This window comes from Diaporthe citri, assembly GCF_014595645.1.
Source record: "Diaporthe citri strain NFHF-8-4 chromosome Unknown scaffold_3, whole genome shotgun sequence".
NCBI lineage: Eukaryota > Fungi > Ascomycota > Sordariomycetes > Diaporthales > Diaporthaceae > Diaporthe > Diaporthe citri.
The window spans coordinates 5582261-5609040 of record NW_025064848.1 but is presented as its reverse complement, the minus strand read 5'-3'; the positions used below and the strand labels follow the sequence as shown (position 1 = coordinate 5609040).

At 53.0% G+C, this 26780-nt stretch overlaps 8 protein-coding genes across 8 annotated transcripts; 5 read left to right on the top strand and 3 right to left on the bottom strand.

The window, feature by feature from the left end:
• Positions 1-167: 167 nt before the first annotated feature.
• INS49_009051 (uncharacterized protein) lies at positions 168-724 on the bottom strand (the record flags this gene model as incomplete). The annotated part of the gene is made up of 2 exons (XM_043169788.1): positions 168-359; positions 620-724. The coding sequence occupies 2 exons, from the start codon at positions 722-724 to the stop codon at positions 168-170; spliced, it is 297 nt and encodes a 98-aa protein (XP_043027468.1).
• A 425-nt stretch (positions 725-1149) lies between these two features.
• Positions 1150-2823, bottom strand: INS49_009050 (uncharacterized protein; the record flags this gene model as incomplete). The annotated part of the gene is made up of 4 exons (XM_043169787.1): positions 1150-1460; positions 1584-2207; positions 2361-2487; positions 2614-2823. 4 exons carry the CDS (start codon positions 2821-2823, stop codon positions 1150-1152), a joined length of 1272 nt encoding a protein of 423 aa, XP_043027467.1.
• Positions 2824-3176: 353 nt separating this feature from the next.
• Positions 3177-3839, top strand: INS49_009049 (uncharacterized protein; the record flags this gene model as incomplete). The annotated part of the gene is made up of 1 exon (XM_043169786.1): positions 3177-3839. The coding sequence occupies one exon, from the start codon at positions 3177-3179 to the stop codon at positions 3837-3839; it is 663 nt and encodes a 220-aa protein (XP_043027466.1).
• A 96-nt stretch (positions 3840-3935) lies between these two features.
• Positions 3936-5375, bottom strand: INS49_009048 (uncharacterized protein; the record flags this gene model as incomplete). Its single annotated transcript, XM_043169785.1, has 1 exon — positions 3936-5375. The coding sequence occupies one exon, from the start codon at positions 5373-5375 to the stop codon at positions 3936-3938; it is 1440 nt and encodes a 479-aa protein (XP_043027465.1).
• A 2650-nt stretch (positions 5376-8025) lies between these two features.
• On the top strand, positions 8026-14897 carry INS49_009047 (uncharacterized protein; the record flags this gene model as incomplete). The annotated part of the gene is made up of 2 exons (XM_043169784.1): positions 8026-12003; positions 12084-14897. 2 exons carry the CDS (start codon positions 8026-8028, stop codon positions 14895-14897), a joined length of 6792 nt encoding a protein of 2263 aa, XP_043027464.1.
• Positions 14898-16600: 1703 nt separating this feature from the next.
• Positions 16601-17089, top strand: INS49_009046 (uncharacterized protein; the record flags this gene model as incomplete). The annotated part of the gene is made up of 3 exons (XM_043169783.1): positions 16601-16678; positions 16753-16985; positions 17041-17089. 3 exons carry the CDS (start codon positions 16601-16603, stop codon positions 17087-17089), a joined length of 360 nt encoding a protein of 119 aa, XP_043027463.1.
• Positions 17090-21432: 4343 nt separating this feature from the next.
• Positions 21433-23211, top strand: INS49_009045 (uncharacterized protein; the record flags this gene model as incomplete). The annotated part of the gene is made up of 1 exon (XM_043169782.1): positions 21433-23211. One exon carries the CDS (start codon positions 21433-21435, stop codon positions 23209-23211), a length of 1779 nt encoding a protein of 592 aa, XP_043027462.1.
• An 890-nt stretch (positions 23212-24101) lies between these two features.
• On the top strand, positions 24102-25665 carry INS49_009044 (uncharacterized protein; the record flags this gene model as incomplete). Its single annotated transcript, XM_043169781.1, has 4 exons — positions 24102-24111; positions 24189-24715; positions 24792-25607; positions 25660-25665. 4 exons carry the CDS (start codon positions 24102-24104, stop codon positions 25663-25665), a joined length of 1359 nt encoding a protein of 452 aa, XP_043027461.1.
• Positions 25666-26780: the final 1115 nt, after the last annotated feature.

Below are 26780 nucleotides of genomic sequence, written 5' to 3'. Positions count from 1 at the left end.
ACACCGCCCCAAAAAACTAATCCCTGTTTGGAGATATTCGGGTAGACGATAGAATATTCTTGCCATTCCACGTATCCCATTGCCGGAAGATATTCCAGGGTGATCTTCCAGGGTGATCCACCGGTTGTACCAAAGCCAACCAACCAGCTGTGGACGTCTGGGGCATATCACCCCGGAAGCCCCTTCACCAGGCTCACCAATCCGCTCTCTCCGGTCCCTGTCGTCACGCCATCTGCCACCTCCCCCTTCTCCCCCAAGGATTCCGCGTATCCGTCGCAGATCTTTGCCATTTCCACGTCCTTCTCAGAGATCCCGCCCGTGTCGTGCGTCGTCCAGCGGATGAAGACTTTGTTGTATGTCTGGGCGGCTCCACCGGTGTCAGCGCGATATGTGGGATGGAGTGAAGGGTGAGGCGGGGGATGAACATGCATTTGCCCATTCCGGATGATGCCGGTGCTCAGCCGCACTGGTGGCAACCAGATTCAGGAATTCCTAGCAGCCGTGAGTAAGAGGCCGGAGTCAGCATGCCGCTCTTCCCGGGGCCTGGGTATCATCTGGAGGGATTTCGACACGAGGGCGACAGGGGAGGCGGGACGGAGGGGGAGCGCAGCACACTTACCCATGTTTTCTTGAATGTTGGGAAGCGGAGCTGGGCCTCGAGGGCTCTGCCGTTTTCGCTTACCCGCCAGCGCTCCGACACGGGGTAGGTTGGCTGGTTCGACATGGCGGAGTTGCGGGTCAGGCCAAGGATCAAACGTCAATGTAAACAAATGAAGAGGCTCTGGCTTACCATACAAGGAGAATTAAAGAATTGCTAGCGAGTGACTGCAGTTATATTGTAGAGGCCCGGCCTGCCAATCGGTTGGCTCCAATGGGCATCTGACCGCGCCGCTACTGTACTTGCATTGTAGTACGAGTCCGATGCGTGAGTCCGATACTTGACACGTCGAGTTTGTCGTGACGAACAACACCAAGGACCAAATTGAATGTATACAGTTGGAACAAAAGGCTGGCACGCCAGATCCTTCGAGCCAATACGACTCTGACCATCTTGCATTCCTTCTTTTCGGCGTTTGAAGTCCGTCACCCTCTACGAAACCGCTCCACCAATAAGCGACAGCAGCACCCTCCTCCTTCTCCCAGGCGTCATCACTTCAACCTCGCGTCGATGGTGGCGTGCTCGACCGGGCTGTTAGACCAGATCCTGTGGACGCGGAATCCGCTCTCGTCGAGCAGCTCCCGCCAGTGCCGCTCGGTGCGCTCGATGCCCCCGATGGTCATCATGTTCAGGTCCTCCCAGGCCATCTCCCGGGCGGCGTTGGTGTCGGCGACGACCATGTCCGTGACGAGGAGGCGCGAGCGGGCCGGGTCCATGGCGGCGGCGACGTTGCGCAGGACCGTCCTGCAGGCGGCGTCGTCCCAGTTGTGCAGGCAGCGGCGGAGGTGATATACGTCGGCGCCTGTTGTGGTGGGAAACAAACATGCGAGAACGAGTTAGCGCCATCTCGTCTCCCCACACGTGCCTTTATTGTTGGTGCTGGGGACATGAGCAGGTTCAGGGAACGTATCACGCGTCTACGTACCGCGGACAGGCAGGGGCTCAAAGAAGGAGCCCTTTACCGGCTCGACCCACGGCGGCAGGCCAGCCTCGCGCGCGCTGTCGATCACCGGGGCGAGATCCACCAGGACGAGCCGGGCGCCCTGCAGCAGCGCGGGGTGGTCCCCGCGCATGTCGATCAGGGCCTGGCCCCGCCCTCCCCCGAGGTCCACAATGGTCAGATTGCCGCCGCCATCGCCCCCAGCAGCAGCAGCAGCAGCAGGGCTAGGGCGAGGGCTCAGCTCCTCGCCAAAGGGGAACGGCCCGGACGCCTTCCCCGTGGACAGGGCGGCGACGATCTCGCTCTGCATGCCGAGGTCGAAGACGCGGGAGCACTCCGGGTCCGCGTCGCGGAACTCCCACATGGGCAGGGCGGTGCGGCACCCGAGCATGAAGGCGCAGTCATCATAACTGCCGGCGTCGCGCCAGCCGCGGCCGCGCAGGAACTCGGGTAGGGCCACGATGGAGCGGGCGTTGTAGTCGAACATGAGGGACAGCAGGGCGCGGTTGGCGGGCGAGAGCATGGCCCGCGAGAGGGCGTTGTGCGCGTAGTGGAGCTCTGAGGCCTCGGCCAGCAGGGACGTGGACGTGCATGCTCGGAGGATCCGGCCTGGGGTACGGGGTAAGTCACGATGTAAGCGGGTTGGTTCGGTTTGAGCAAAAGGATCACCCTCCTCGAAGTGTGGTGTGAGAGGAAGGCAGGGGAGGAAGGCAAGGAAGGAAGACTGTTGGTGACTAGTTACAGCCCGTATACTCTACGTACTTAGCAGCATCTTGTCAGCGCCCACCTCGCTCGCGATGCTGTCCAGGCTGCGTGGACTGCCGTTCTCAGGCAGTGCGTCCGGGATCCCGAGGGCGATGGCACAACGGAGGGCGGTTGTCTGGGCCGGCTAACCAATCAAGGCCCCAGTCAGCCCAAGGACGTCAGCCGAGAAGCTTATGCTGGTGGGGATTTATGGGGCATGCATGCATGCATGCATGTATATACTGGAGTGGTTATGTATGTAGATACGTACCTGCTGGGCAATGGCAAAGACGCTTTCCTCTGGGCTGCGTGCGGCAAGAAGCAACTGCTCCGCGGCGGCAATAAGCTTTCGACGCGAGGCCTCAGACTTGAAGGGGAGGCAGTTGTTGTCTGCGGATGTGGGACATGGGGGCTGGACGGCTTCGTTGATGCGTTGGAGCAGGGGGTAGACGGCGTCTGGGTACGAAGGATTTAGAGACATTTTCTTTTTTCCCCCCTCGACACATACGAGATGTAGAATGTACTGAAAAAGCAGAAAATGTGTTCGATTGCAGGATTCCACGAGAAAATTCAGAGAGTCCTGCTCGCATATTATATAAATTACCGGTAGTACTTTACACTTGTCAAGGACCAGCTTACGTTGTCAGGTCTCACAAGCACGGCTCAATCCTGCCCGCACCTCATTCCTGGACTGCACACACACATGTGCACACATACACATCTCTGTCTACCATTGTCTGCATCTCTCCGGATATTGGTTGCATACAGTCTATCCAAGAGTTCCAATCCCTGCATAATTTCTCTCTCTCATTTCATCCAGGCCCTCGTCTCAAAATGGACACTTCGGCCCTGCTCGTGAAGCAGGCATCCCCAAGCCACGCACCCGTCGTCACCGTCTTCCACGCAAGCCCAAAGATCCAGTCCCTCTTCCCCACCTTCATCGACCAGGCCACCAGCGCCTCGTCGATGGAGGCGACGGTGCAGTCCCTGACAGCCGAGGTCGTCCGCGCCGCCAGGCAGCGCAGCCCCCAACACCTCGGGGCCGCCGCATCCGTCACACTCGTGCCCATCCTGCGCGGGGGGCTGCCCATGTACGCCGCCGCCTCGCAGCTGTTCCCCGCCTCGTCGTGCGTCCTCGTGCGCGGCTACCGCGCGAAGGAGGAGGGCGCGGCACCCCGGCTTGAGTGGCTGGGGCGGCGCCCGTTCCCCCTGGTGCCTGAGGGCGCCCATGTGGTCCTCCTTGATACTGTCGTCGCCACGGGCGGGACCATCCTTGCCATCTGTGACGAGCTCATGGCGCTCAGTGGGCCGGGCGAGAAGTACATCACCGTCTTGTCGTGCTATGTGTCGCCGATCGGGCTGGAGGCGGTGGCCAAGCACCCGCTGGTGCGCGAGATCGTCGTTGCGGCTGAGGCCGAGGGGGTGGACGAGAAGGGGTACACGGTGCCGTATCCGGGTGATATTGGAGATAAATTGTATGGAAAGGCGGCATCATGATAACATTGGCTAACGACCTGAGATACAACTTAAAGGGAGTAGACTACTGCGTTTCCATTCATCACCAACTTTAACTTTTGTGGCGCGTGTGTGTGTTTACAGGAGGTCCCAAAGATTGACCCTCTCCCCGTCCATCCAGTCCTCATACAGAATATTCGCCATGACTTTGCCCAACAACTCCTTCTCCTCCCCATCATCGTCACCACCGGCCCGCGCAATCAGCGTCTCACACACCAGCCGGTACGCCTCCTTGTGGGCCCGGTGCTTGATCGTGTTCCGCACCTCAAAGTACCCCCAGCTCCTGCTCTGCGCCAGCCACGCCGCCCGGCCCCGCGCCGACAGGCGCCCCAGCACGTCCTCCTCCGCGCCGGGCGGCCCGCCGCGGGTGAAGACGCGCTGCTCGATCTCGCTGGCCGGCAGCTCGTAGCTCTTGTTCTGTGCTAGCACCGCGAGCTCGGTCGCTGAGACGGGCTTGCTCAGCCGGAGCGCGCGCCCCGTCGACGGGTGCACGAGGGACCGCTCGCCGAGCAGGTAGTCCGCCAGCGCGCGGGCCAGAGCCGCCACCAGGCCCGCGTACGTCAGCTGCTGCTGCTGCTGCTGCGTGTCATCCGCGACGGCGTCCGTGTACAGCTTCGTCAGCAGCTCGCTGAAGACCAGGCCGTCCGACGCCCACGGCCCGGCCGCCGTGCGCATCCCGGGGCTGCGGACGAGCGCCGTCAGCCGCCGGGGGAGGCGCACCAGGTGGTCCTGGTACTTGTTGCCGTACAGCCCCTCGCAGAGGGTGGCGCAGCTGAGGTGCGCGAGGTCGTGCAGGTCCCACATGGGCGTCCGGGTGGCGAGGACGTCCGCCACAGGGTCACGCCCGGAGAAGTCTGCCTCCCGGACGACGACGTGGCGGGGCCCCGCGGCCGAGATGGCGTTGGGGGGCACGCAGGCCGTGGCCGAGTCGGCGGTGAGGCCGCCGCGCGTGACGTACGCGTGCACCGCGTAGTTGATGGCCCTGGTGCCCGCGGCGCCGTGGGGTCTGCTGAGGAAGAAGTCGATCGCGTCCGCCGTGGCCCGGTGCTGCTCCATCAGGAGGTGGCACCCGGAGTCGCCGCGGGCGTCGGCGCGGGACATGAAGTAGATGACGCCGTAGTGCTGCGCCATGAGGACGGCGCGCCATAGGTTTGGGTTCTGGGAGAGGGACCTGGACAGCAGGTCGTGGTTGGGCTCTTCCGAGGGGGCGATGCCGTCGAGGATCAGGCGGCAGCCCTCCAGGGCGAAGCCGAGGACTTCGTCTTTGATTTCATTGACTATGGACTGAATCCTGGTGGCATCGTTGAAGTGCGGATGGAGTGGTGAAAGGCCGTCGAGCCACTGGGTTGAGGGATCATAGGATGCGGGAAGACTGGAAAACAGTTTCAAGTCTGTTGGAGAGACTTTGGAACGGTAGGGTGGCGCTCCCTTTCCAAAGTCAGAGAAATAGGGCGTGTGCTTGTCGAAGTTATGGGCTGGTGTGACACCAAAGGCTGAGAAGGCCGTAGAAGACGCCATGCTGCAGGTAGAGCCTTTGTCAAACAAGATACGGACAAGTGTAAATTTGATAACTTGAGATGATTTCAGAGTAGCCCTGGAAGGGAGGCTCCTCTTTCCTGGCGATATTTGCTTGCGCGCGGATTATATACTTGAGTACCTAGGCAACTACATATATAGGTAGGCCAGGCTGATCGAACCACCTGTTCGAGAATTCAGCTTGAGTTAACTACCGGTAGAGGGGAGTTGACTTCGCACTTACCGTCGTTCTCTAACACCAACACCTGCATCCATCGCCTGTTGGGAACATCCGCTGTGTGACTTGTAGCCTGGAAATTGCGTATATGTGGTGCCTGGTTGCTCATTGCATCTTTTACGGGCATGCCTAACGGGATGAGGAAGCCTGCTTACATCCGGGTCATATTTGTACACATTGCCATCTTGTCACAAAAAGAAAGTCACAGGGCCTCAACCGTCATATGGCTGGGGATGAGATCGTCATGAGAAGGTCTCGCCCGTCTCTGAATTCGACGTTAAGCTACATGAAGGACCTCTGATTCTCGCCCGGCAGTCAGATGCCGGCAGCATTTGTTTTCGTAGAGAACACGCTCAGTACAAGAATTATTGATACCCTCGGTCGTATTATCCGATGTCCTCGTCGACATAATTGCTATGATGAATCAGTATTATCAAAGGATTTAGATAAACATGGTAATAGATAGCTTGTCCAATGACTTTGCAGGGACCAATACATGTATTTATTGTATTCGGGCTAAGCTTCCTTGTCTCGGGCTAATTCTCAGGAAGGATGACCGGAAGATAGGTGGCTGCAAGAACTGTTTCCAAGAGAAGGAAAAAAATCAAGTCCCACGCCACTCCATGTCGATCCCCGGTTCATCAGACCACTTGGTATATAATTCCGCCGGGCATATGGAATCAGATGTGGATACTCTTCACATGAGCATTGCAAAATCGAAAGCATTTACTGTGTTCATGCTGAGATACTATTGGGGATCGTTCACTCAAGACCTTGGTTTCTATGTGGCTTACTCAACACCATTCTTGGCCCTCGCGTATTTTCCATTCCCTCGCATGAGCCGAGTAAGCTCCTGGTCAAAAAGGACGCGTCAGATGATCTAGTATGAGCATCCTGCTGGTGGGGAAAGGCTTATTTCCCACGTTATCCGTTCCGATGCTTGGCCGCATGTACGCACACAACACGAAGTACCAAGGTATATATATGTGTATGCAGGGCTGACATGAGGGCGGCGGTCGCCGTTGAAGCCAACGGCATAAGCGCCGGAGCCGAACTTCTCGTCCCACCCAACCACAACCCTAGAAAGCACTCGACTATAGGACACATAGCATACCCTGCCAAACCTGAATCCTCAGTGCGATGCTTACCTGTGGTAGTAGGGGTAAGAAGAGCGCTGACCGGTGAGGTTCGTCCTGGGGCAGGGCCACTATGGCACAACGTCTCAGGGTTCTTTTGTAGGCTAGAGCAGGGGAAACGTTACAGTAAAACATGGATAGCCCAAAATGCATAGGTCAGAATGTCTCGGGCTGCTCGGAAGCGTATAGTCTATTCAGTACGCATCCACTCTGAAGCTTAGCTCACATCAGCCGTGGGATCCTGGAGATCATTTGTCGAAACCAACTTGAAGTGCAGGACAGGCAGGCAGGCGGGGCCGATGACCACCCAGACACTCCTCACTTGCAGACTTGTTCCTGTACATGGGAGAAAGTGACCGAATCCCAATACGCTTCGCCAAGGACTCGGCAAGGACCATGATCAGCCGATCGGCGTTGTCCAGGCGCCTTGGATCTGGGGTATGCTCGGGCATTTGTATAAATCGGGTCGAGGACGACCGGGGCCCCTGACATCTGGACCAATCCACAGCAGTCGCATCATTTGTGCAGCGGCTCTGTAACCATGTCTCACTCAGATGTGCCTATGCACTTAGCCTGTGAGCGTCCACAGTGTGTAGCAAGTTTTGCGGCGCAGTTCCCAACGGGCTGTGCGATGTGATTAGTCCGTTGGTGATGGGTAGAGGTCTTACTTTGTTGGCTAGGTGTGATTCAGGTAGCGGTGAATCAGATCTGCCGAGGAGGCTCTGACAGGATTCACCGCACCCGTTGGTGATGGATTTGCATTGAAAGTGGCCGATGCAACTGCGGGCGAAGGAATACACAGAATACGCAATACATGAAACCATTGGCTCTGTAATGTACAGCATAGTGAGATTTTTATCCTGTTTAGGTACGCACCTGTCAGATTGAGTTAGCGAACTCCTGGGGGAAATGCAGTCAGACTATACGCGTAAACGCTTTTGGCAAGTACCTTGGTATCTAGGTACTTTGCAGGATGCCGTTCTTGCATACCCAAAATCCCAGGTATGCAATTCCGGGGAGAAAAGCAAAACTGCGAGAATATGAGCGTAGACGTTGGCCAGGATCAGGATTATCCTTCAAACGAGTTAGCCATAGGAGGCGATACTCCGAGACAAGCCTATCTCGTAAAGTCGGCATCGTAATGAGGTCAAAATAGGAAGGAAGAGAACCGGAACAAGTTGAAATCACGAGCTCATCTTGATCAAACCTCGGCAGGCCCATCACCAATCAACAGAGTTCGGTTTGGCCTTGTTGCAATTTCTCTTGTAAAAGAGTCAACATGTCACCAAGCATGAGCAACGGCATTCCGGACGAGGCCAAAGACAACTCAAAGCCAGCCACACCATCACACATGTCACAGTCAGAACTCGAGCGCATAATCCAATGGAACAAAGAAGACCCAGAGATAATCGACGACTGCCACCACAGGCTCTTCGAGCGCCAGGCCCAGCAGCAGCCAGACGCCCCAGCAGTGGCAGCGTGGGACGTCGACCTCAGCTACGCCGAGCTCGACAGGGCCGCGGACCGGCTGGCGCACCACCTGGCCGGCGGGGACTGCGGCGTGGCGCCGGGGTCGATCGTGCACACGTGCTTCGAGAAGTCGGGCTGGCACGTCGTCGCCGTCCTGGCCATCAACAAGGCCGGCGCCGCCTGGGCCCCGCTCGACCCGTCGCACCCGGCCCAGCGCAAGCGCCAGATCGTCGGGCAGACGGGCGCGACGCTCGCCCTCGCGTCGCCCGCCAACAGCGAGGCATGCCGGGAGCTGGGGCTCAAGGTCGTCGAGGTCTCGCCCGGGCTCGATGCGCAGCTGGCGGCTGAGGAGAGAGGCGATTCTGAAGCCCAAGGAGCGCCTCCTCCGTCCGGAAGCGCCGCCTCGGCCCGCGACGCCGCCTACGTCCTGTTCACGTCCGGCTCTACGGGGACGCCCAAGGGCATCGTGATGGAGCACGGCGCCCTCTGCACCAGCCAGGCGGCCATCGGAAGGCGGCTGGGCCTCGCGCCGGGCGTGCGCGTGCTGCAGTTCGCGTCGTACGTCTTCGACGTGTCGGTCGGCGAGATGGTGGCGCCGCTCATCGCGGGCGCCTGCGTGTGCGTGCCGGACGAGGCCACCCGGATGAGCCCGCGCGGGTTAGCGGATTTTGTGCGGCAGAAAGCGGTGACGTGGGCCTTTCTCACGCCGTCGCTCGCCGCCACGCTCGACCCGGCGGACTTCTCGGGTCTGGAGATGCTGATGCTGATGGGGGAGGCCGTTGGCCGCGGCGTCTTGGAGCTGTGGTTTGGCAAGGTTCCCCGGCTTGTAAACGGCTGGGGGCCGACAGAAACCTGTGTATTCAGCGCGTTCCACGAGTGGAAATTTGTAGAGGAGCATCCGGCCAAGATCGGCTTCCCCGTTGCTTGCCGCTGCTGGGTCGTCGATGCTGAGGACTCTCAGAAGCTCTTACCGATAGGGAGCACGGGAGAACTCGTTGTCCAGGGCCCAACGCTGCTGCGGGAGTATCTAGGTGATGCCGAACTGACCAGGGCCGCTGTTGTCACCTCAGTGCCTCGCTGGGCTCCGCGGCACGACGTGGAGCACTGGGATAGGTTCTACCGAACTGGTGATCTCGCATATCACGACACAGACGGTGGCCTGGTCTACCAGGGCCGAAAGGACGCGCAGGTCAAGCTGAGGGGCCTGCGTGTTGAGCTTGGCGAGATCGAGTCCCAGATCAGGAGCAGGTTGGCCGGCGGTGGTGTCCAGCACGTTGCCGTGGACGTCATCCGCCGCGAGGGCGGCAGCCAGGTGCTTGTGGCCTTTCTTGGCCGTGAAAGCCGCGAGGATGAAGAAGAAGACGCCCTGGAAAGCAATGGAGACAAGGCCCTGGGCATCTTTCGGCCGGGCCCTTTGGCTTCTGCGGCCTTGATAGAGCTGACAGATTATTTGAGCACCGTGTTGCCAGACTACATGGTCCCCCATTTCCTCCTCCACCTCCGCCGCATGCCCTTCTCCCTGTCGATGAAGCTCGATAGAAAGGCCCTGCGCGCCGCCGCCCAGGAGATGTCCGCAGACAAGCTGGCCGAGGTTGCGCTGGTTGAGGGCAACCGCGCGACACCACAACAACCCATCAACGACGACGACGGCGCGGAGTCAGATCTGAGTGGCGGGTACAAATACTTGAGAGACGCGTGGAGCCGGCTTCTGAAGATAAACAAGAAGTATCTGCACAGCTCGAGCCACTTCCTGAGCCTCGGAGGGGACTCGATCGTCGCCATCCGCCTGGCCGATGCAATGCGTTCCCACGACCTGGAGCTCCCAGTATCGTTGATCTTTCAGCACCCTCAACTCTCGGACATGGCCCGCCAGGTGCGCCATGCACACGAGCAAGAAGAACCCGCGCCAGAGCCCTTCTCGCTCCTTGTGAAGAAGTGCAGCCGCTCTCTGATCGACACCGTGTGTACCGACTGCGGTATCCCGGAGGACAGCATCCAGGACATCTACCCCTGCACGCCACTCCAGGTCGGCATCATGACGGTCTTTGCCAGGCAGCCCACGTGCTATGTCATCAACTATGCCTACTCGCTGCCGCACACGGTGGACCTGGCCAGATTCAGGGCGGCGTGGGCCATGGTCTACTCGGCACTTGCAATCCTGCGCACGAGGATCACCCTGGGCGACGACGGCGAGTACCTGCAGGTAGTCGTCAAGGAGGAGCTCTCCTGGACACAGCCCCCGGCAGCCGGCGAGTGGACCAGGGGCGTCTCGGGCATCGCAGCCCACGGTATGGGGCTGGGAACGCCTCTCGTGGCCTTTGGACTGACGCCGCGCCATGACGACAGCAATACCGGCCACGACTTCTCGCTAACCATCCACCACGCTGTTTACGACGGGTGGTCGCTGACCGGCACCATCAGGCTCGTCGAGCACGTCTACGCTACTGGAAAAATCCCGCCAGACATCCCGAGCTACAACAGCTTCGTCAGGTTTGTGCTGGACAAGAATAATCCGGGCTGCGCGGACTACTGGCGGCGCATGCTCGCCTCGGCCCCCGAGCCGTCCTTCCCGACTTTTCCCGGGAAGACCTACCAGGCACTCGACGACAGCGTCACCACAGGGGCGATTCAGGTCCCAAAGAACAAGGACGTTTCCTCCGGAGGGGTCACCACACGCGCGACCCTCTGCCAGGTCGCCTGGGGATTACTGCTCGCCAAGTATGAGAACGGCGACGACGTCGTGTTCGGGTGCACGCTCAGCGGCAGGAACGCAGACGTGCGCGGCATCGGCGACATGCACGGCCCCACGCTGGCCACGGTCCCCATCCGGCTGGCCTTCGACCGGGACCAGCCCGTCGTGTCGCTGCTGCAGGCGGCGCAGAAGAGGCACAGCGAGGCCATGGAGCACGAGCAGTACGGGCTGGCCAACATCTCGCGCCTCGGGCCCGACGAGCGCCGTGCTTGTGGCTACCGCACGACGCTGATCATCCAGACGCCCGAGTTCGAGGCGCTGCAGAGCTCTGAGGAGACGGCAGTGATGAGGTTGGAGTCGTCGTCGGCGACGTTGCATGGTGCGCCGCTGACTGTCACCGTCCGTATCGGGCGGGTCAGCGACGAGATCACCGCTCGGTATGACTCCCGCCTGCTCAGCGAGGCCCAGGTTTCTCGGCTGCTGGAGCAGTACTCTCACGTCCTGTCTATTCTGTCTGGTGTTGGTCCATGCGCGGAAACGAAGATATCCGATCTTGACTTCTGCAGCCCTAGCGACTGGACGCGGATCCTGAAGATCAACCCGCGCCTGCCCGACCGGCTCGACCTCTGCATCCACGACCTTTTCAGGACCGCGGCGAAGAAACACGCCGTCCGGCGCGCGCTGCAGGCATGGGACGGGGCCATGACGTACGAGCAGCTCGACCGACTGTCAGACCGGCTGGGCCGACATCTGGCGCGGCTCGGGGTGGGCCCTGAGACCTTGGTGCCGCTGTGCTTCGACAAGAGCAAGTGGGCAATCGTGGCCATGCTCGGCGTCCTCAAGGCTGGGGGCGCCTACGTTCCGCTGGACCCGGGCCACCCGGACGCCCGCCTGGGCATGATCTTGGAGGACCTTGATGCGAAGATTGCTGTCACCTCTGTCCCTTACTCCGGCAGGCTAGCGTTCGCAGAGGGCTTGACGGCCGTTGCCCTTGAGGAGACCACACTCGAGTCCTTTGATGACAGTGCTTCTTCCTCAGGCACGAACGGCAGCCCGAGCCCGACCAGCTCTGTCAAGCCCCACAACGCCGCCTATGTCCTTTTTACCTCAGGCTCCACGGGAAGGCCAAAAGGGATCGTCCAAGACGCACGACGCATACTGCACAGGGGCGCTAGGACGCGCAGAGACGCCGCAACGAGGAGTCCCGGGTGCTGCAGTTTGCCTCCTTCGGCTTCGACCCGAGCATCGAGGACATCTTGACGACGCTCCTGTACGGCGGGTGCGTGTGTGTGCCGTCCAACAGCGACAGGCAGGGCGACATCGGGCTGTATATCCGGCAGAACGCGTGCGATTTTGCCAACCTGACCCCGTCCTTTGCGGCGACCATCAGCCCCGCTGAGGTCCCCAGCCTGAAGATATTGATGACCTCGGGCGAGCCCATGACGGACGACTTTGTGCGGGCGTGGGCGCCCCACGTCACGCTGATGAACGGCTATGGCCCTACCGAGACCAGCCTGAAGTGCTCAATCAACACGGGCGTCAAGGCTGGAGAGAGCCCAAGGAATATCGGATTCCCCATGTGTGCGAATCTGTGGGTTCTTGACCCATCTGACCCAGAGAGGCTGGCTCCTATGGGAGCACCCGGCGAGCTGATGGTCGAGGGACCCTGCATAGCCAGGGGCTATCTGCGTCCGGGCTCCGCGGCCGCAGCCAACGGCTTCTGCGAGCCCCCGGGGTGGCTCAGGGCCCTGAGGAAGGGGGATGGTGTCCCCTCCACCCGCCTGTTTAGGACGGGCGATCTTGTGCGCTACGCATCCGACGGGTCCATCGACTACATCGGCAGGCGGGACTTCCAGGTCAAGATCAACGGCCAGCGCACCGAGCTCGGCGAGATCGAGGCCCAGATCCGCCGCCTCCTGCCCGAGTCGTTCCGGCTGACGGTGCAGATGGCCCCGACGCCCAGGCAGCCCGACGGCGTGCTCACCGCTTGCGTCGCTGAGAGGGCTGCTATACGAACTGGAGGGCCTGGCAGCGACCCAGTTAGTGTTACGGATTTCTCACGGCCGTCGCCGGCTGCTGCTGCTGATGCTGGGAGGTGGTGGGATGATGAGAAGTCATCGGCGGCCAGCCTGCGGGAAAGGTTGTCCCGGGTGCTCCCAGCCTACATGATCCCAAGGGCCTTCTTCGCATTCGACCCCCTGCCGCTGAACATCAACGGCAAGGTGAATGCGCGCGAGATCCTGGCCCTCCTCTCCCGTGAGCGTGTCGAGAACGAGAACAACGAGATCGAGGAAAACCATGTCGTCCCAGAAGATCTGACTGACGGCGAGAGATTACTCCTCGATCTATGGGAGAAGAGCATCCGCGCCGACCTGGCACATGCCGGTCCGAGTTCCAACTTTTTCGACCTCGGGGGCGATTCCCTGGCCGCCCTTCGCTTGGCCGCCTTCGCCCGGCGCCAGGGCCTCGTGCTCCCCGTTGCCACGATCCACGAGAACCCCACGCTCAAGGGCATGGCGCTCCTGGCAACAGCAGCCTCATCCTCCCTAGAGTCCCCGCCGTACCTTCCGTTCACCCTCATCTCGCACCTGGGAGACCCAGTCGAGGTCGTCAGAGAGTGCGGCGAGAGGTGCGGCGTCGACACGGGCAGCATCGAGGATGTGTATCCCTGCACGCCGTACCAGGAGCACTTCATGGTGCATGCCATCTGGTACCCCGGCCAGTGCGTCTTTCAGGGAGTCTTCCCGCTGAGCGCGGACGTCGACCTCGACAGATTCCGCCGCGCCGTCGAGGTCGTCGTCCAGTCGCACCACTCCCTGCGCGCAAGGATGACACTTGTCAACGGGACCTGGCTGCAGGTTGTCGTCAAGAAGCCCAAGCCCGTCGAGTGGAAGCCCACCCGTAGCCTGCAGCAGGTGTGGCGCGACCACACGGCGGCGACCATGATGGATGGCGACGAGCTGAACCTCTTTGCTGTCGTCGAGGACAAGGACAGCAGGTCCAGGGCCCAGTTCGTCTGGACCACCAACCACGCCATCTCGGACGGCTGGTCCCTGTCCGCCCTCGTCCACCAGATCAATACGGCATACGCGGCCGGGACAAGCACCCTCGAGCAGGAGAGCACCTTCGGCGACTTCATCCGCCACGCAATCATGCAGTCCGACGCTGTCGCCCGCCAGGCGTTCTGGGAGGACCACTTCCGCGGCAACGAGTCCAGGCCGCTCTGCCCGTCCGTCGACTCGCCCCTGGTCGACTTCGTCTGGCACCGCGAGTTCTCGCCGCCCGCGCCACGGCCGGACAACCCCTTACCCGTCTCCATGTCGACCGCCATCCTCGCCGCCTGGGGCCTGGTGGTCGGCCACGAGACGGGCTCCCCGGACGCCGTGCTGTCGCTGCTCCAGCTGGGCCGCGACGCGCCCCTCGCGGGCGTCGAGGACATGGTCGGCCTGCTGGCGACGGCGTTCCCCTTCCGCATCACCACCAGCACTGGCACGACGGCGCGCGCCTTCCTCCTCGCCACGCAGGCCCGCCTCAACGCCGCCCGCCACCACCAGTACACCCACACCGACTTCGTGGCGTCCCGGTGCGGCGACGGCGCGGCCAGGGTCCCGGCCACCCAGACGCGCTGCGTCGTGCACCCGGCCGAGTTCCGCGGCGCGCCGCCCGGGCCGCGGGACGCGGTGCAGACCCGCACGCACCGCGTCGCCGTCAAGGGCGAGTGCGTCGAGGTCTCGCTGAGCTTCAGCTACAGCGACAAGAGCAACGTCGTCGGCATGGACCTCAGCTTCGACAGCCGCGCGGTGGGCCGGGCAAAGGCGAGGCGGCTCATGGAGGGGTTTGAGACGGCGCTTGTGCAGCTTGTCGGGGCGCCGGCCGGGCTGTGTGTTGGGGATCTTTTGTGGGAGCCTTCGCGGGCCGTGCGGGATAATGGGATTGCGGAGACGGATCTTTCCCGTGGGCCGGATTGGGCGCCTTATCCTGAGGAGTGAGTGAGCTGCCGTGGGATGATGTTGGATCTGTTTACTGGATAGGGTCAGATGGTATATAAGACAGTCATATGGCTGCAATAGAGTTATCTTATAGATGAAGCAAATTCATATAGAATTAACCCAACCCTCACTGACTTAGTACTACGTATGTATGTACTGGAAGCCCATTGAGCAGTATTTTTGCTTTCACCCTTTCCTCCATTTGTTTTCAGTGTTGTTATTTGAAGATACGAGTCCCATAAAAGTTGTTTGGACAGCGCACAATATGATGAAAATTGAACCCCATCATTTCCTTCTGCAACTCCCCTTTTCCTTTTTTTTTTCTTTTCCTTGTTTTTTCTAAGAAACCTAAATTGAAGTTCTGATACGGGCACCAACGGCCCCAAGGGCAAACGTCTAAAATAAAACCGTCTATAGGCGGCCTATACGCCGTGATTTAGTTACCTCTAAGCCACAAACTAATAATCAACACGAGGACTCTATTTTGCTAGCTATTTTAGTACTAATTGGGAGACCGAGACTTAGCCGAATGTTCGTCTATATATATGGGTCAAATCTCCCTCCTTCGAATAGCTTGAATATACTCTATTATCGTCCTGAATTCTTACAAAACGGGCTTTGTTTGCCATAAAAGTAGCCCAGGGAGACCCTTTCTTAGGAAATCTAATAGACGCATTCTCTCCCTTTTACAATTCGCATTAACTTCTTTGGTGCAACAAGGTGTGTTAAGCTACATGATAATGTCGTAAACCTTTTCTGTTGCTATGCAAAAGGTAAGCAAGCTCTACATGGCTTTACTACAACGTCACAAACTCTTTGAAAGTATGGCGGCATTACGGGAATACTTGTAGTGACATTCAATATATCTAAGTCGCTTATGCATTGGGGATTGTCTGTGTCAGTAGGCATATGTACTTATTGATTCCAGTATTAAGCCATGTTTGGTTTTCTTGTGCATCCTGACCGGTCGGCTGGATGATCCGCTTTAAGCACCTAACTTTTCTACCGAGAAGTTGTCATTGTGACACTACCAATCGCGTGACAAAATCGGGCTGGCCTGCAGCAAGCCTGAGGGCGCTGGTGCTGTATTGCAGCACCAGATTACCACCATCATTGGCCGCCACACGGTTAAACATGTCATCTTTTTGCCCAGACCGGCCCCAATCTTCCTTCAGCTCGGCCGTGGAGGAGAGGGTGTGCAGCAAACAAAATGGGAAAGATCGTTCCACTGCTGTGCGAAAATGAAGTTCTGGGAGTTTTCAGTCGCATGGGTATTTAACCGCAACCATGGCGCTCTCCATGCCATGGGTTTCGTCTGTCGATTCCCACAAGGGAAGATTTCTCCTCAAATTCCTAGCTCTCCTACCTGTAGCTAATTTTCCAGATGCCAGATGCCAGAGTTGGCTTTTCATTTTCTTTTTTGACCAGTCTATTCCGTCTCTTCCACTGATTTCTGATACCTCCATTCCCCAGCCCCAGGATCTCACTGTTTACACTCAACATCACCCAAAACCATGAGCACAAATGGAACAAATGCTACCTTAGTAGGATGATTCCCGTCGGACGATACTCGCGGTACAATCGACATACTGTGGTCTTGCTGTGTCACGTTAGTTCTGTGTGTGTGGGTGCTGATCTATCCGAACGTGCCATCCCAGAATGACGAGTGGCATCATTCCTACGTCGACAAATCCAACTTAGCCATGATATGTTTTGTGGGACCAGACTTTATTTGCGTCTTCGCTGGGGGCCAGCTTGCTTCTGCGAGGAGCGTCGTCAAGGTCAGTATTTGATAAGCCAACACATCACATCCTTCCGGTGGAGATCATTGATGCTGATGAGAAGCACCGAGTAGCAGTTTAAAGAGGACGAAGGTGTCCAGCAGATTCTAAACGGCCGAAAATGGACGCTCAGACATGCCTTCTTTGTGGACATGGGCGGCTTCATTCTGACCAGCCCCGACTATGACCAAGGCTTTCCTGTCAACGCCGAACAGCTCTTCTACCTCGTTAAGCACGGTTACATTGACCTACCATACCTAAGCGAAAAGGAAATTAAAGAAAAGAGCAAGGCGGATACATTGTCCAAGTGTGTATGCCTGAAAATCTGTTTCGGCTCGAAGCTAATGGTCGTGATTCTGCAGATTGATCACCATCTGGCACGTCGCGTGGTTTACAATTACGAAATCGTGAGGCTTTCCAATGGGTATCCGATGACAAATCTCGAACTCACGGCCTTGCCATTCTCGTGTATGATGGTTGTGGTCTCCATATTCTGGTACTACAAACCCTCAATCCCGCGGTCTACCAAGATTTCCACCAAAGATGGCCGGACTGTGGAAAAAATTCGTCAAATAGCGAGACAAACAGTTAGTGCTTCTGTATCTCCTAGATTCTACAGATTTAACACGCGTGAAGATACATCCAGAACTCCCTAACACGTGGTACCGCACACCACTATATTTCGTCTCCCGGCGAAGATTCCAGCCGGATGTAATCTGGTCCTACGGTAATCAATTTGGACATAAAATTCATTTTCTTCTTTTCAAACGGAAGATGAACGTCCGTTTAGGAGAACCCTGGGACCGGTTTCCCTCAGACACTATCCAGCCAGTGGACGGTTCAGGGCGTCTCCTCATCCCCGTCGCAATGTGTGTGCAAATACCCTACGCCCTCTCGTTTCTTGCCGCATGGACCTGGCATTTCCCTACGACGACGGAGATGTGGCTCCTACCAGGGGGAAGGGGGGTCTCTAACTAAGTTACGAAACACAGTTAAGTTGTATAATAATGCCAGCATTAAATTACATTTTAGAGATTATAGCAAAATATTAGCAAGATACTATGTAATAATTATTGACGGGAAATAATATTTAAAAGAAGACATTATATTAAATTTACTATATATTATATTAATTTTTTACTTATATTTAAACAATAAATTTAAGCATTATCTACTTTAAACCTATTGGTTTTTTTTTATTTCCATAATTCTATAAATCTTTTTATAATAAATAATTCAGCTAATAAAGAGTAAATAAGTAATTAGGTTAAGGATAAAAAAAGATTTTTTTACCCTTTATATTAAGGGTTAATATTATATTATAATATATTAAAAATAATTATATGTATAGGAATAATATATATAGGCATTGCATGCCTATGCAATAGGTGCACATAGGTAATGCATAGATTTAAAGGTGCAAGGTTTAAACTAATCTTATTAATAATAGCTGCTAATTAATGCTAGCTAGCTGCTAGCTAATGGTTATATGCCTTATATATAAATTACTATAGCTAGCTTATAGCTAAATAAGGGAAGGCTGCAGCTTTATTGCAACTTATTCTTTATATTATAGCTAAATTAATTATATACTTTATTTATTTATTAACTATATGAAAGCTAAATTAATATTAATTAGTAATTGCTAGGGTAATTATAAATAGTTAGGTTTAAAGAAATAGCCTTGCTTTAATAATAATTTAACTTTATTGCTAATAGCAAATTGTAAATATCTTTTCTTAATTAGCAATGGCTTTAAATAATTAATTAAGAGCGATTATGCTAATTGGTAATTATTATGTGCTATGAATTTATATAGCGTGGTTTATAATATTAATAAATACTTAATGTATAAAGAGGTAGTTATTATAATAAGAAATTATAGCGAATTTCCCTACCCTTAATATATATATATTTATTACGTTTTAAGCAAAGCTAATAATAATGGCTTTTAAGGCTAATAGCCAGCCTTAGGTAAAAATATATATTGGCATTTACTCTTGTTAATTTTTTTTAATCCCTTTATTAAGCATGCTTAAAAATATTATGTTAAATACTTTCTTGCAATATTTTTAAGCTATTGCAACTTTCTTAGCTTATTAAAAGCCCTTTTGCAATATCTTTATATTAAAAAGCCTTTCTTGTAATACCCTTAAAAAGCCCTTACTTAGTACTTATAAGAAGCTTTTAATTAGCATTCTTAAGAAGCTCTTGCTTGCAATTAGCACCCTTAAGAAGCCCTTGCTTAGCACCCTTAAGAAGCCCTTGCTTGGTACCCTTAAAAAGCCCTTGTTTGTGATTAACGCCCCTTAAGGCACCTGCGCAATACTCTTAAGGCTTATAACCCTTTAAAGATCCCCTTAAATACTTAATAAAGCATAAGGCATTTAAATACTTTAAAGTATTAATAAATAATACTTCTTTTAGGCGATTTATATACTTAATTAGCACCCTTAATTAAATATTTTAAAGTATTGGTTAGTAAATAAGCTATTAATGCAATTATTTTATTTACTTAGTTAGCTTAAAACCGTTAGGGGGAATAATTAATATTTATTATTAATTTAGCTATATAAATAACTTAATTAAACTTTTAAGATATTTACTTTTTAATAATAATTAATATTTAATTAATAAATATAACTTTCCCTTTTCTTAATGCCCTTTTTATTAATGCTCTTTAATAAGATTTTAAGTATAAATTACCTTAAAGCTAATAAAGGTTAATTTACTAAGTAATAATAGCATTTAGGCGCTATTATTTATAGGTAAATAGTTTAAAAGCTGGTTATTAATTTATAAGCATAGCATAAAAACATTTTTCCCTTCCCCTTTGCCTTATAATTAATTATCATAAGATTTACCTTAATGATAATAATAATAATAACCTTAATAATAATAATAATACCTTATTATTAAGCAAAAATAGCGCTTATTATTAAGCAAGAGTAGCTTTATTATTAAGCAAAAGTAGCTTTGCTATTAAGCAAAAGTAGCAATTATTATTAAAAGTAGTATTTAGCATTAATCATTAAAAAGAAGCTATTAAAGTAATAATTAATTAATTAAAGCATGGCATTTTAAATACTTTAAAACTTTAAAGTATTAATAATTAAATAATTTAAATTAAGCAATTTAAGCACTCTTTTAAAGTAATTATAAATACTTTAAAGTATTGCCTTAATAACTTAATAACTTACTTTTATTAACTTAGCGATTAATTTAATTAGCTTAAAGTAAATAATTTATAAAGGAAAGCATGATTTTAAAGCATATATAAAAGATTATTAATATAGGAATAATATATATAGGCATTACGTGCTTATGCAATGGGTGCATATAAGCAATATATAAATTTAAAGGTGCAAGGTTTAAACTAATCTTATTAATAGCAGCTGCTAGCCGGTGCTAGCTAGCTGCTAGCTAGCGGTTATATGCCTTGCGCATAAACTATTATAGCTAGCCTATAGCCAAATGGGGAAAGGCTGCAGCTTCGCCTGCAACCTACCCTTTACACCATAGCCAAATTAATTACACACTTTATTTATCTATCAATCATACGGAAGCCAAACCAACAATATATTAATAACGTATAAATTATTTAAGATAAGCATATTAAAACATTAATTGCATATTATTACTATATTACTATTCCATTGACGTACTAATTCAATTTTAACAAAAAAAAACCCTCCCCCTGGTAGGATGCCAGTGTGGAGAGTTTGCGCTATTTACCACAGTCTCTTCTTGCTGATATTGACACCATGCATGGTCTTCCATACACACCAAGAGACGGCCCAGAAATTAAAGCAAAGACTACGCCGTTCACATGCCAAATCACATTCCCAGTCACATTTAGCAATATTGGGACACTGGCGAGTTGTGGATGGCTTAGAAGGATGGCTCCAGCGATGCCGAAACTTGTCACCTGACCAAGACCCTGACATGGCCGTGAATATTCGGTGGACGTTCCTGTCAGTATTTGCTGTTTTCATCTTCATCCTTTGCAGATTATTCTTCTATTCATTGGATTTCTCTGGGCTGAGACAGCAGCCGATTGATGTATATAAGACTGTCAACCGCTTCGTGCTGTTCATCTAAAGAGACAAAAGATTGGTTTGACATAGGCACTTTTGTCACGTTGGCCGTAGAGCAGTCGTTCCCGAGTCAAACTAGAGCATTGTTGTTCAGATCAAATGCAAGATTCATTTAACCTTAAGCCTGCACCTGAATAATTTGCACGCCTAATTTAAATTGGGTATGTGCTGCAGAATAAAAAGTACTTTAGTACTGTTCCCAATGTCTACTTCTTTATACGCTACCTAAATTACACCAGCCTTATCCCTATCTAGTCTCAATGGGTCCTGACTCTTTATAGCCGCTTAGTAGCTACGAACGGAGTCGTGGGAAATACGTGTGTATGGGTTTTGTGGCTGCAGGCAACCTACGCTGATGGGTCCACAATTGCGGTAGGGGAATTGCACTCGTAACTAGCACCGCTTGAAAAAGTAAAGTTGCGGGTCGCTCGACTGTGAAGTGGACATGGCACAGCCTACAGCTTGTGAGTTGGCAAGCACTGATTGGACTGATAGAGAGGCATTGCTTAGGCAGCTTTCTCGAAACGAAGATTACAAAAGAGTGCCTCCGCCGCTCAAGAGTTAAGACTCGATGATCCGCCGTTCTATTTCTCAACGCAGAATAAGCACTATCATCCTACACTTTAATCTCGGTGAATTCCGTCCTTTCTTGCCACGATGCCATTCACCTACACAGATCTTGCCACGCCGGAGTCTATCCGACTGATCCAGGTGATGCCAGAGAAGATTGATAACGTCATCGCTTTGACCATCCACACGTACGACGCACAAGAGCTCCAACAAGCAGGCCATAACACTAGCTATCGCGCCCTGTCGTACCGCTGGGGAAATCCTGAAAGCAAGACACCACACGTCTATTTGAGGGACGCCGAAAAGGCCAAGTGGCACCTACATCCAGTTCACGAGAACTTGTGGCAGTTTATCAACCATGTGTGGCAATGTCAGTGGTTTGATGACCTTTTCTGGACAGATTATTTTTGCCTAAACCAGAGTTCCGCCGAGGAGAAGAGTCAGCAAATTCCCAGGATGGGTATCATCTATTCTGGAGCCGCAGAAGTCATCATCTGGCTTGGGCTCTCCGAAGATGAGGAGCGTCAGATCGAATTCTTTCTTGAACATCTCAAGAAGAACGGCACGTGTTACGGACCAGAGGATGATGAAACAACTCAAATAATTGAAGGCACTGTTACAGCTCTGTGCAAGAATCCATACTGGTCTCGCCTCTGGATCATCCAAGAAGTCACATTGGCAAAGAGAGCCGTGGTCATGATGCGTTCTCGCCGTATCGATTTTGAGGATCTTGAGTCCGCAACTCTTAAGTCCAGGGGAGGATGGCCTGATTTCGACCCCCCTTCTCTCAGCGATCTCCGGTACTTGAGGCTCCAACAAAACAACCGACAATTAGGAACGCTGCTGAAGACCCATGTGGCAAGAAACTATCAATGCAGAGAGCCGAATGACCGAGTCTTTGGTTTGATCGGGCTGTTGGATCCACCCAATGACTTTCTACGTGTGGACTACACAAGGGCGTACAGCCACGTCATTCTGGACGCAATATTGGAATCAGGCGCAGATATGTCACACCAAAATTTGCCAGGAGTCCTCGATAGCCTCGCTCAAGGAGATCCACCACTCAGACTCACCACAAATCCCAATGAGCTTGAGGAGTACTTAAGCGATCAACGGACGAGCCAGCGGCATAGGGAGCTTGCGAGCGCGGCTTTACAAGCCTTTGACTCTATGAGTTTGATCATGACTGTCGAAAGCGCCCCTCAATCTCGCTCGCACATCAACAAGACACACTTTGAACTGTGTGATAATAGGGCTCTGGGTGTACAGAACGGAGCTGCCTTTCTTGGATTCTCCCTCGTGTTCGGGTCGTCTGAGGACTGGGCATCGAGCTTGCTTCAGAACTGGGAGACTTGGCGACAACATAAGCTTCAAACGCAACCGGGGCTGTCTCGATGGCGATGTGTAGCGCATCAAACGGAAGAACACATGTCAAATTACACTCGCCAGTATCGCGGAGAACCCTCAAGGGAGGACTACATGGAAGAGTTCCAGCGCGTTTATATGCGAAGCTTCTGTCATTTCCCTCTCCAGGATGCTTTCATCAAGTGTTGGCAACGAGAGTGGACACGGCGGCACGGAGGTAGTTTCCCCATGGAAGAGTATATGCACGCCTACACTTTATTTCGAACGAAGAAGTCGAATCATCATGCTTTTATTCGCAGCCAAAGGGCTCCAGCAAACCAAGGCCGCGAGACGGCGCTACCTCGTGACAGCAGCTGGAATCCTGAGGATATCAAGAAAGCATGTGGGAAAGCGAATGAGGACTGTGACGGGTCAGGCATGATTTTGGAGATTCCTCACACTTCTTTCCGGTTGATTGTTTCTGAAGGACGAAAGATGCGGCTCGACTTAAACCTGGGTTGAGGAGGAGCAGGAGGTTTGGGGGAGCACGGTTGCTCCCAAGCGCTAAATCAAGGTCGGCCCATTTTGGTAGGGTTGAGTGTGTGGTACGACCAATTTGTAATGTCTGTCTTCTTCATAGCCACACCAGGTATGAGAAACACGAACACGAAATCCTCAAGCCATTCTCTTCTCCATCCAGGATGACCTTGCTAAACCCACGAGTAGATTGCATGAAATTGCAACTGAGCAAGTCCATTTTCCACACTACGCGTGGCTTTACTGAGTGATCAAAGAGGTGCCTCGCAGTTGTTTAAATGCAATAGGCACGTAGGCATATTGTTCAATCTGCAATGACAAGGTGTCCTTTACATGTTACAGGATGAATAGCACCATTATAACCGGCAAAGCCCTTATGGTAACTAAGTGAATTGAAATTCGAAAGGAGCTCAATCACGTCTATGAAGATGTCTATTCAAATCTCCTATTATATAAAAAGGTTTATACACGGCTAAAGTGGTAGTGTTTTGCAGGTTTTGTGTAGGGAACTTGGCGTTCCGAAATGGTGGGCGGGGGGCGCGAAATAGTAGCCCGGCATGGTAAGATTATCTCGGCCATTCGGGGCATTGGTGTCACCAATGATGCCAAGGAGATGAAGGATCTGGAGGAGCTGGGGGCCAGTTACAGACCGTCCCAGAAACCCTAGCCAATAAATAACTTTGTGCTGACACAGCCTGATCCTTCCCCTTCACCCACCCCAGCGCCGCAGTCTATCTATCTTCTCAGTTCAAGAGCATGTGGTATTTAAATGGTCGACCACATGGAAATTTTGCATCCAGCTTAATACTCAATTTCCCCTGAGGTTTGAAGGGAAGAGACATTGCCAGTCATTAAACTGTCTGCACATCCAAAGGATGCCTCAAGGTGAGTGTTTCACGATTTCAAGTCAGAAGTCCGAGGCTTCTCATAGATACTACAAGACTGACCGATGTTCATGGTAGCTCCCATCTCACCAGGGCTCGATGCTGAGAGCTTAATGAGTGTCAAGGTCAAGCTCGATGACTGCACCAGAAACCATCAGTGCGAGGGTGCACGGAATGCAGAACTGCCCATGCGCCTTCTAGATCTCAAAGGCTGGTCCACAAGCCCAGAAAGGATCAGGCTTGTCGTAACAAATGACCTTTTGGCACCACCTGGCCAGATAATCGACTATGCTGTCCTATCGTATTGCTGGGGAACGACGCCTGCCTTCACTACCACACCCGCCACTCTCGGCAGTCGGCTAAAGGGGTTCAACCTCGCTGAAATGCCTCGGACCTTGATAGACACGGTCGAGGTCGCTCGCAACATGGGATATCGCTACCTCTGGATTGACGCCTTATGCATTCTCCAGGGGAGCCGGGACGACACCGCAGCGGCGGCGGACTGGCGGAATGAGGCGGCACGCATGCACTGGATCTACGGGAATGCATCTCTGTGCATCGTCGCCGCTGGGGCTTCGAGTTCGGACCAGGGACTGATGCACAAGGTACGCTGGGGCAAATGCCCATCATCCCAGAGAACGGTTCCATTGAACTTGCAACGCTAACATCTGGTCTAAATAGGACCCCAGGGTCATTACCGATGACGAAATAGCGGAATGGATTGACAAGGGACAGATTCCCATTGGCTGTGAGCCCATTTCCAGCCGCGCGTGGTGTTTCCAGGAATGGTTCCTATCCAACCGTCTACTCGTGTTCGCCAGCACAGGGATATATTACACGTGCGACCGATACAAACTCGACACTTCGGATCCAGACTACGGATTTCGATTCCCTCGGTCCCGTCAGGAAGCCGCATTGTTGAAAGTCGGCGCGGACCGGAGATACGACAGTTGGCAGACCATGGCGATGAACTTCTGTGGCCGCAGCATGACCGAGCCAAGTGACAAACTTCCTGCCCTATCCGGCATGGCGCAGAGGTATGCCGGCCTCATGGGATGGCCGCCTGGTGATTATCTTGCCGGGCTGTGGAGACAGACTCTCATCAGCGATCTCCTCTGGATTCGTGAGGAAGGCCTCTCTTCCATCTCGGCGACGCCCGACCCCGCCAAGACAGGTCGCCAATATGGACGGGCGCCATCTTGGTCGTGGGCGTCGATGAATGGAAGGATCCTGTACCTCTCGCTGCAAAACGGGCGGGTGCCGGACACCGTTCGCGTTCAAAGCTGTGAAACTGTGAAGCCAGGTCTAGAGGAAGATCCCTTTGGTAAGGTTGTGTCTGGCCACATAGACATTGTGTGCCCGTACATGACGGGATGGGCCAGGCCGTTGGTCTCGGAGTCTGGTGAATTGTACTTCCAGCTTTTCGACGCAGAAGATGGGTTCATCAGCTTGCTTACGGTGGATGATCCAGCCGAGATGGATGCGCTCCAGACAAATGTGAGCACCAGGCCGCAATTTCAGCCAGCCGACTCATCACATCCAACTAAAGGCATAATGGTACACTGCCTGGCGCTTCTGGTTGAGCAAAGTGTGCAGAGAAGAGATGGGAAGATCCAGTGGGCGGGAATTGCTGTACGGCCACTGATTGATAATCGCTACACCCGAGTTGGGAATTCCTGGATCGCGGATTTCAAAGCTTTGGGACAATCGAGGTTCTTGATTGTGTAGTCTCTGGTCTGTGCACTGTGTGCTGGTCTTCTCCTCAGAGCACACCCTTACTCGTACTTTATCAATTAGATTGCATATATAAGTTGGTTAAAATTTTGATCAAATTCGCATGATGTTTTGGCACAGGGAAGTTGGCGCAGAGAAGACGCTTGATCGCTCATGGCTCCATCGATCCATTCTTTTCAAATGCCTCTCTAGCTCCAGGAACAGTTTGCTAAGCGACGCGGAGCTACGCTCCCTTTTGTTTTCATCCAATTCATTCCCTTAGAGACTAAACAATGATGGTATCATGTGCTCATTAATACCAGTAGATACAATTTTCATCGCAGGATCCAAGGATGTTGTTACTCATTTAAGCAACGTCCGGATACTCTTAATAACAAATATTTATGCTAATAAACCTCAGTAATACTTAGTTTTCCGAATTCTAAAACACTATCTGTCTCCCAGTCCTGCTTATTTAAGCTTTATCTACCATCAGTTAGAGGCTTGTGCTTTATCGCCCATGAACGTTGCAGTTTATCTATGCTCACGACCTGGCCATTCTCCCAAATTGTTGAATGCTTTCCAGAAATTGGAAGACTCGTCCTCTCTGATTTGGAAATTTGGTAACTTGTCGTATGATGTCCATCAAGCCAGGAAGGCTTCACCTACGTCAACTGCCAGTATCAACGCACATGTGCAGGATGGGCTTTCAAACTGAACTTGCTCTTCATCCACTGCCCTCCCCAAGACTATACCAAGATCAAGAAATTCGATGCTCCCACTCCAGTAGCAATGACAGAGTGATAGCAGACCGGCACCCTATTCCTTCCACTTCGCCGCCTGCTCCCTACCTACTAGGTAGCTGAGAGTAACCCCTAGGCACTTGGACATACACCCAATTGCAAATTTTGGCTTTGACTCCATCAGTATGCAATTCGAGGTCCACTCCTTCATATC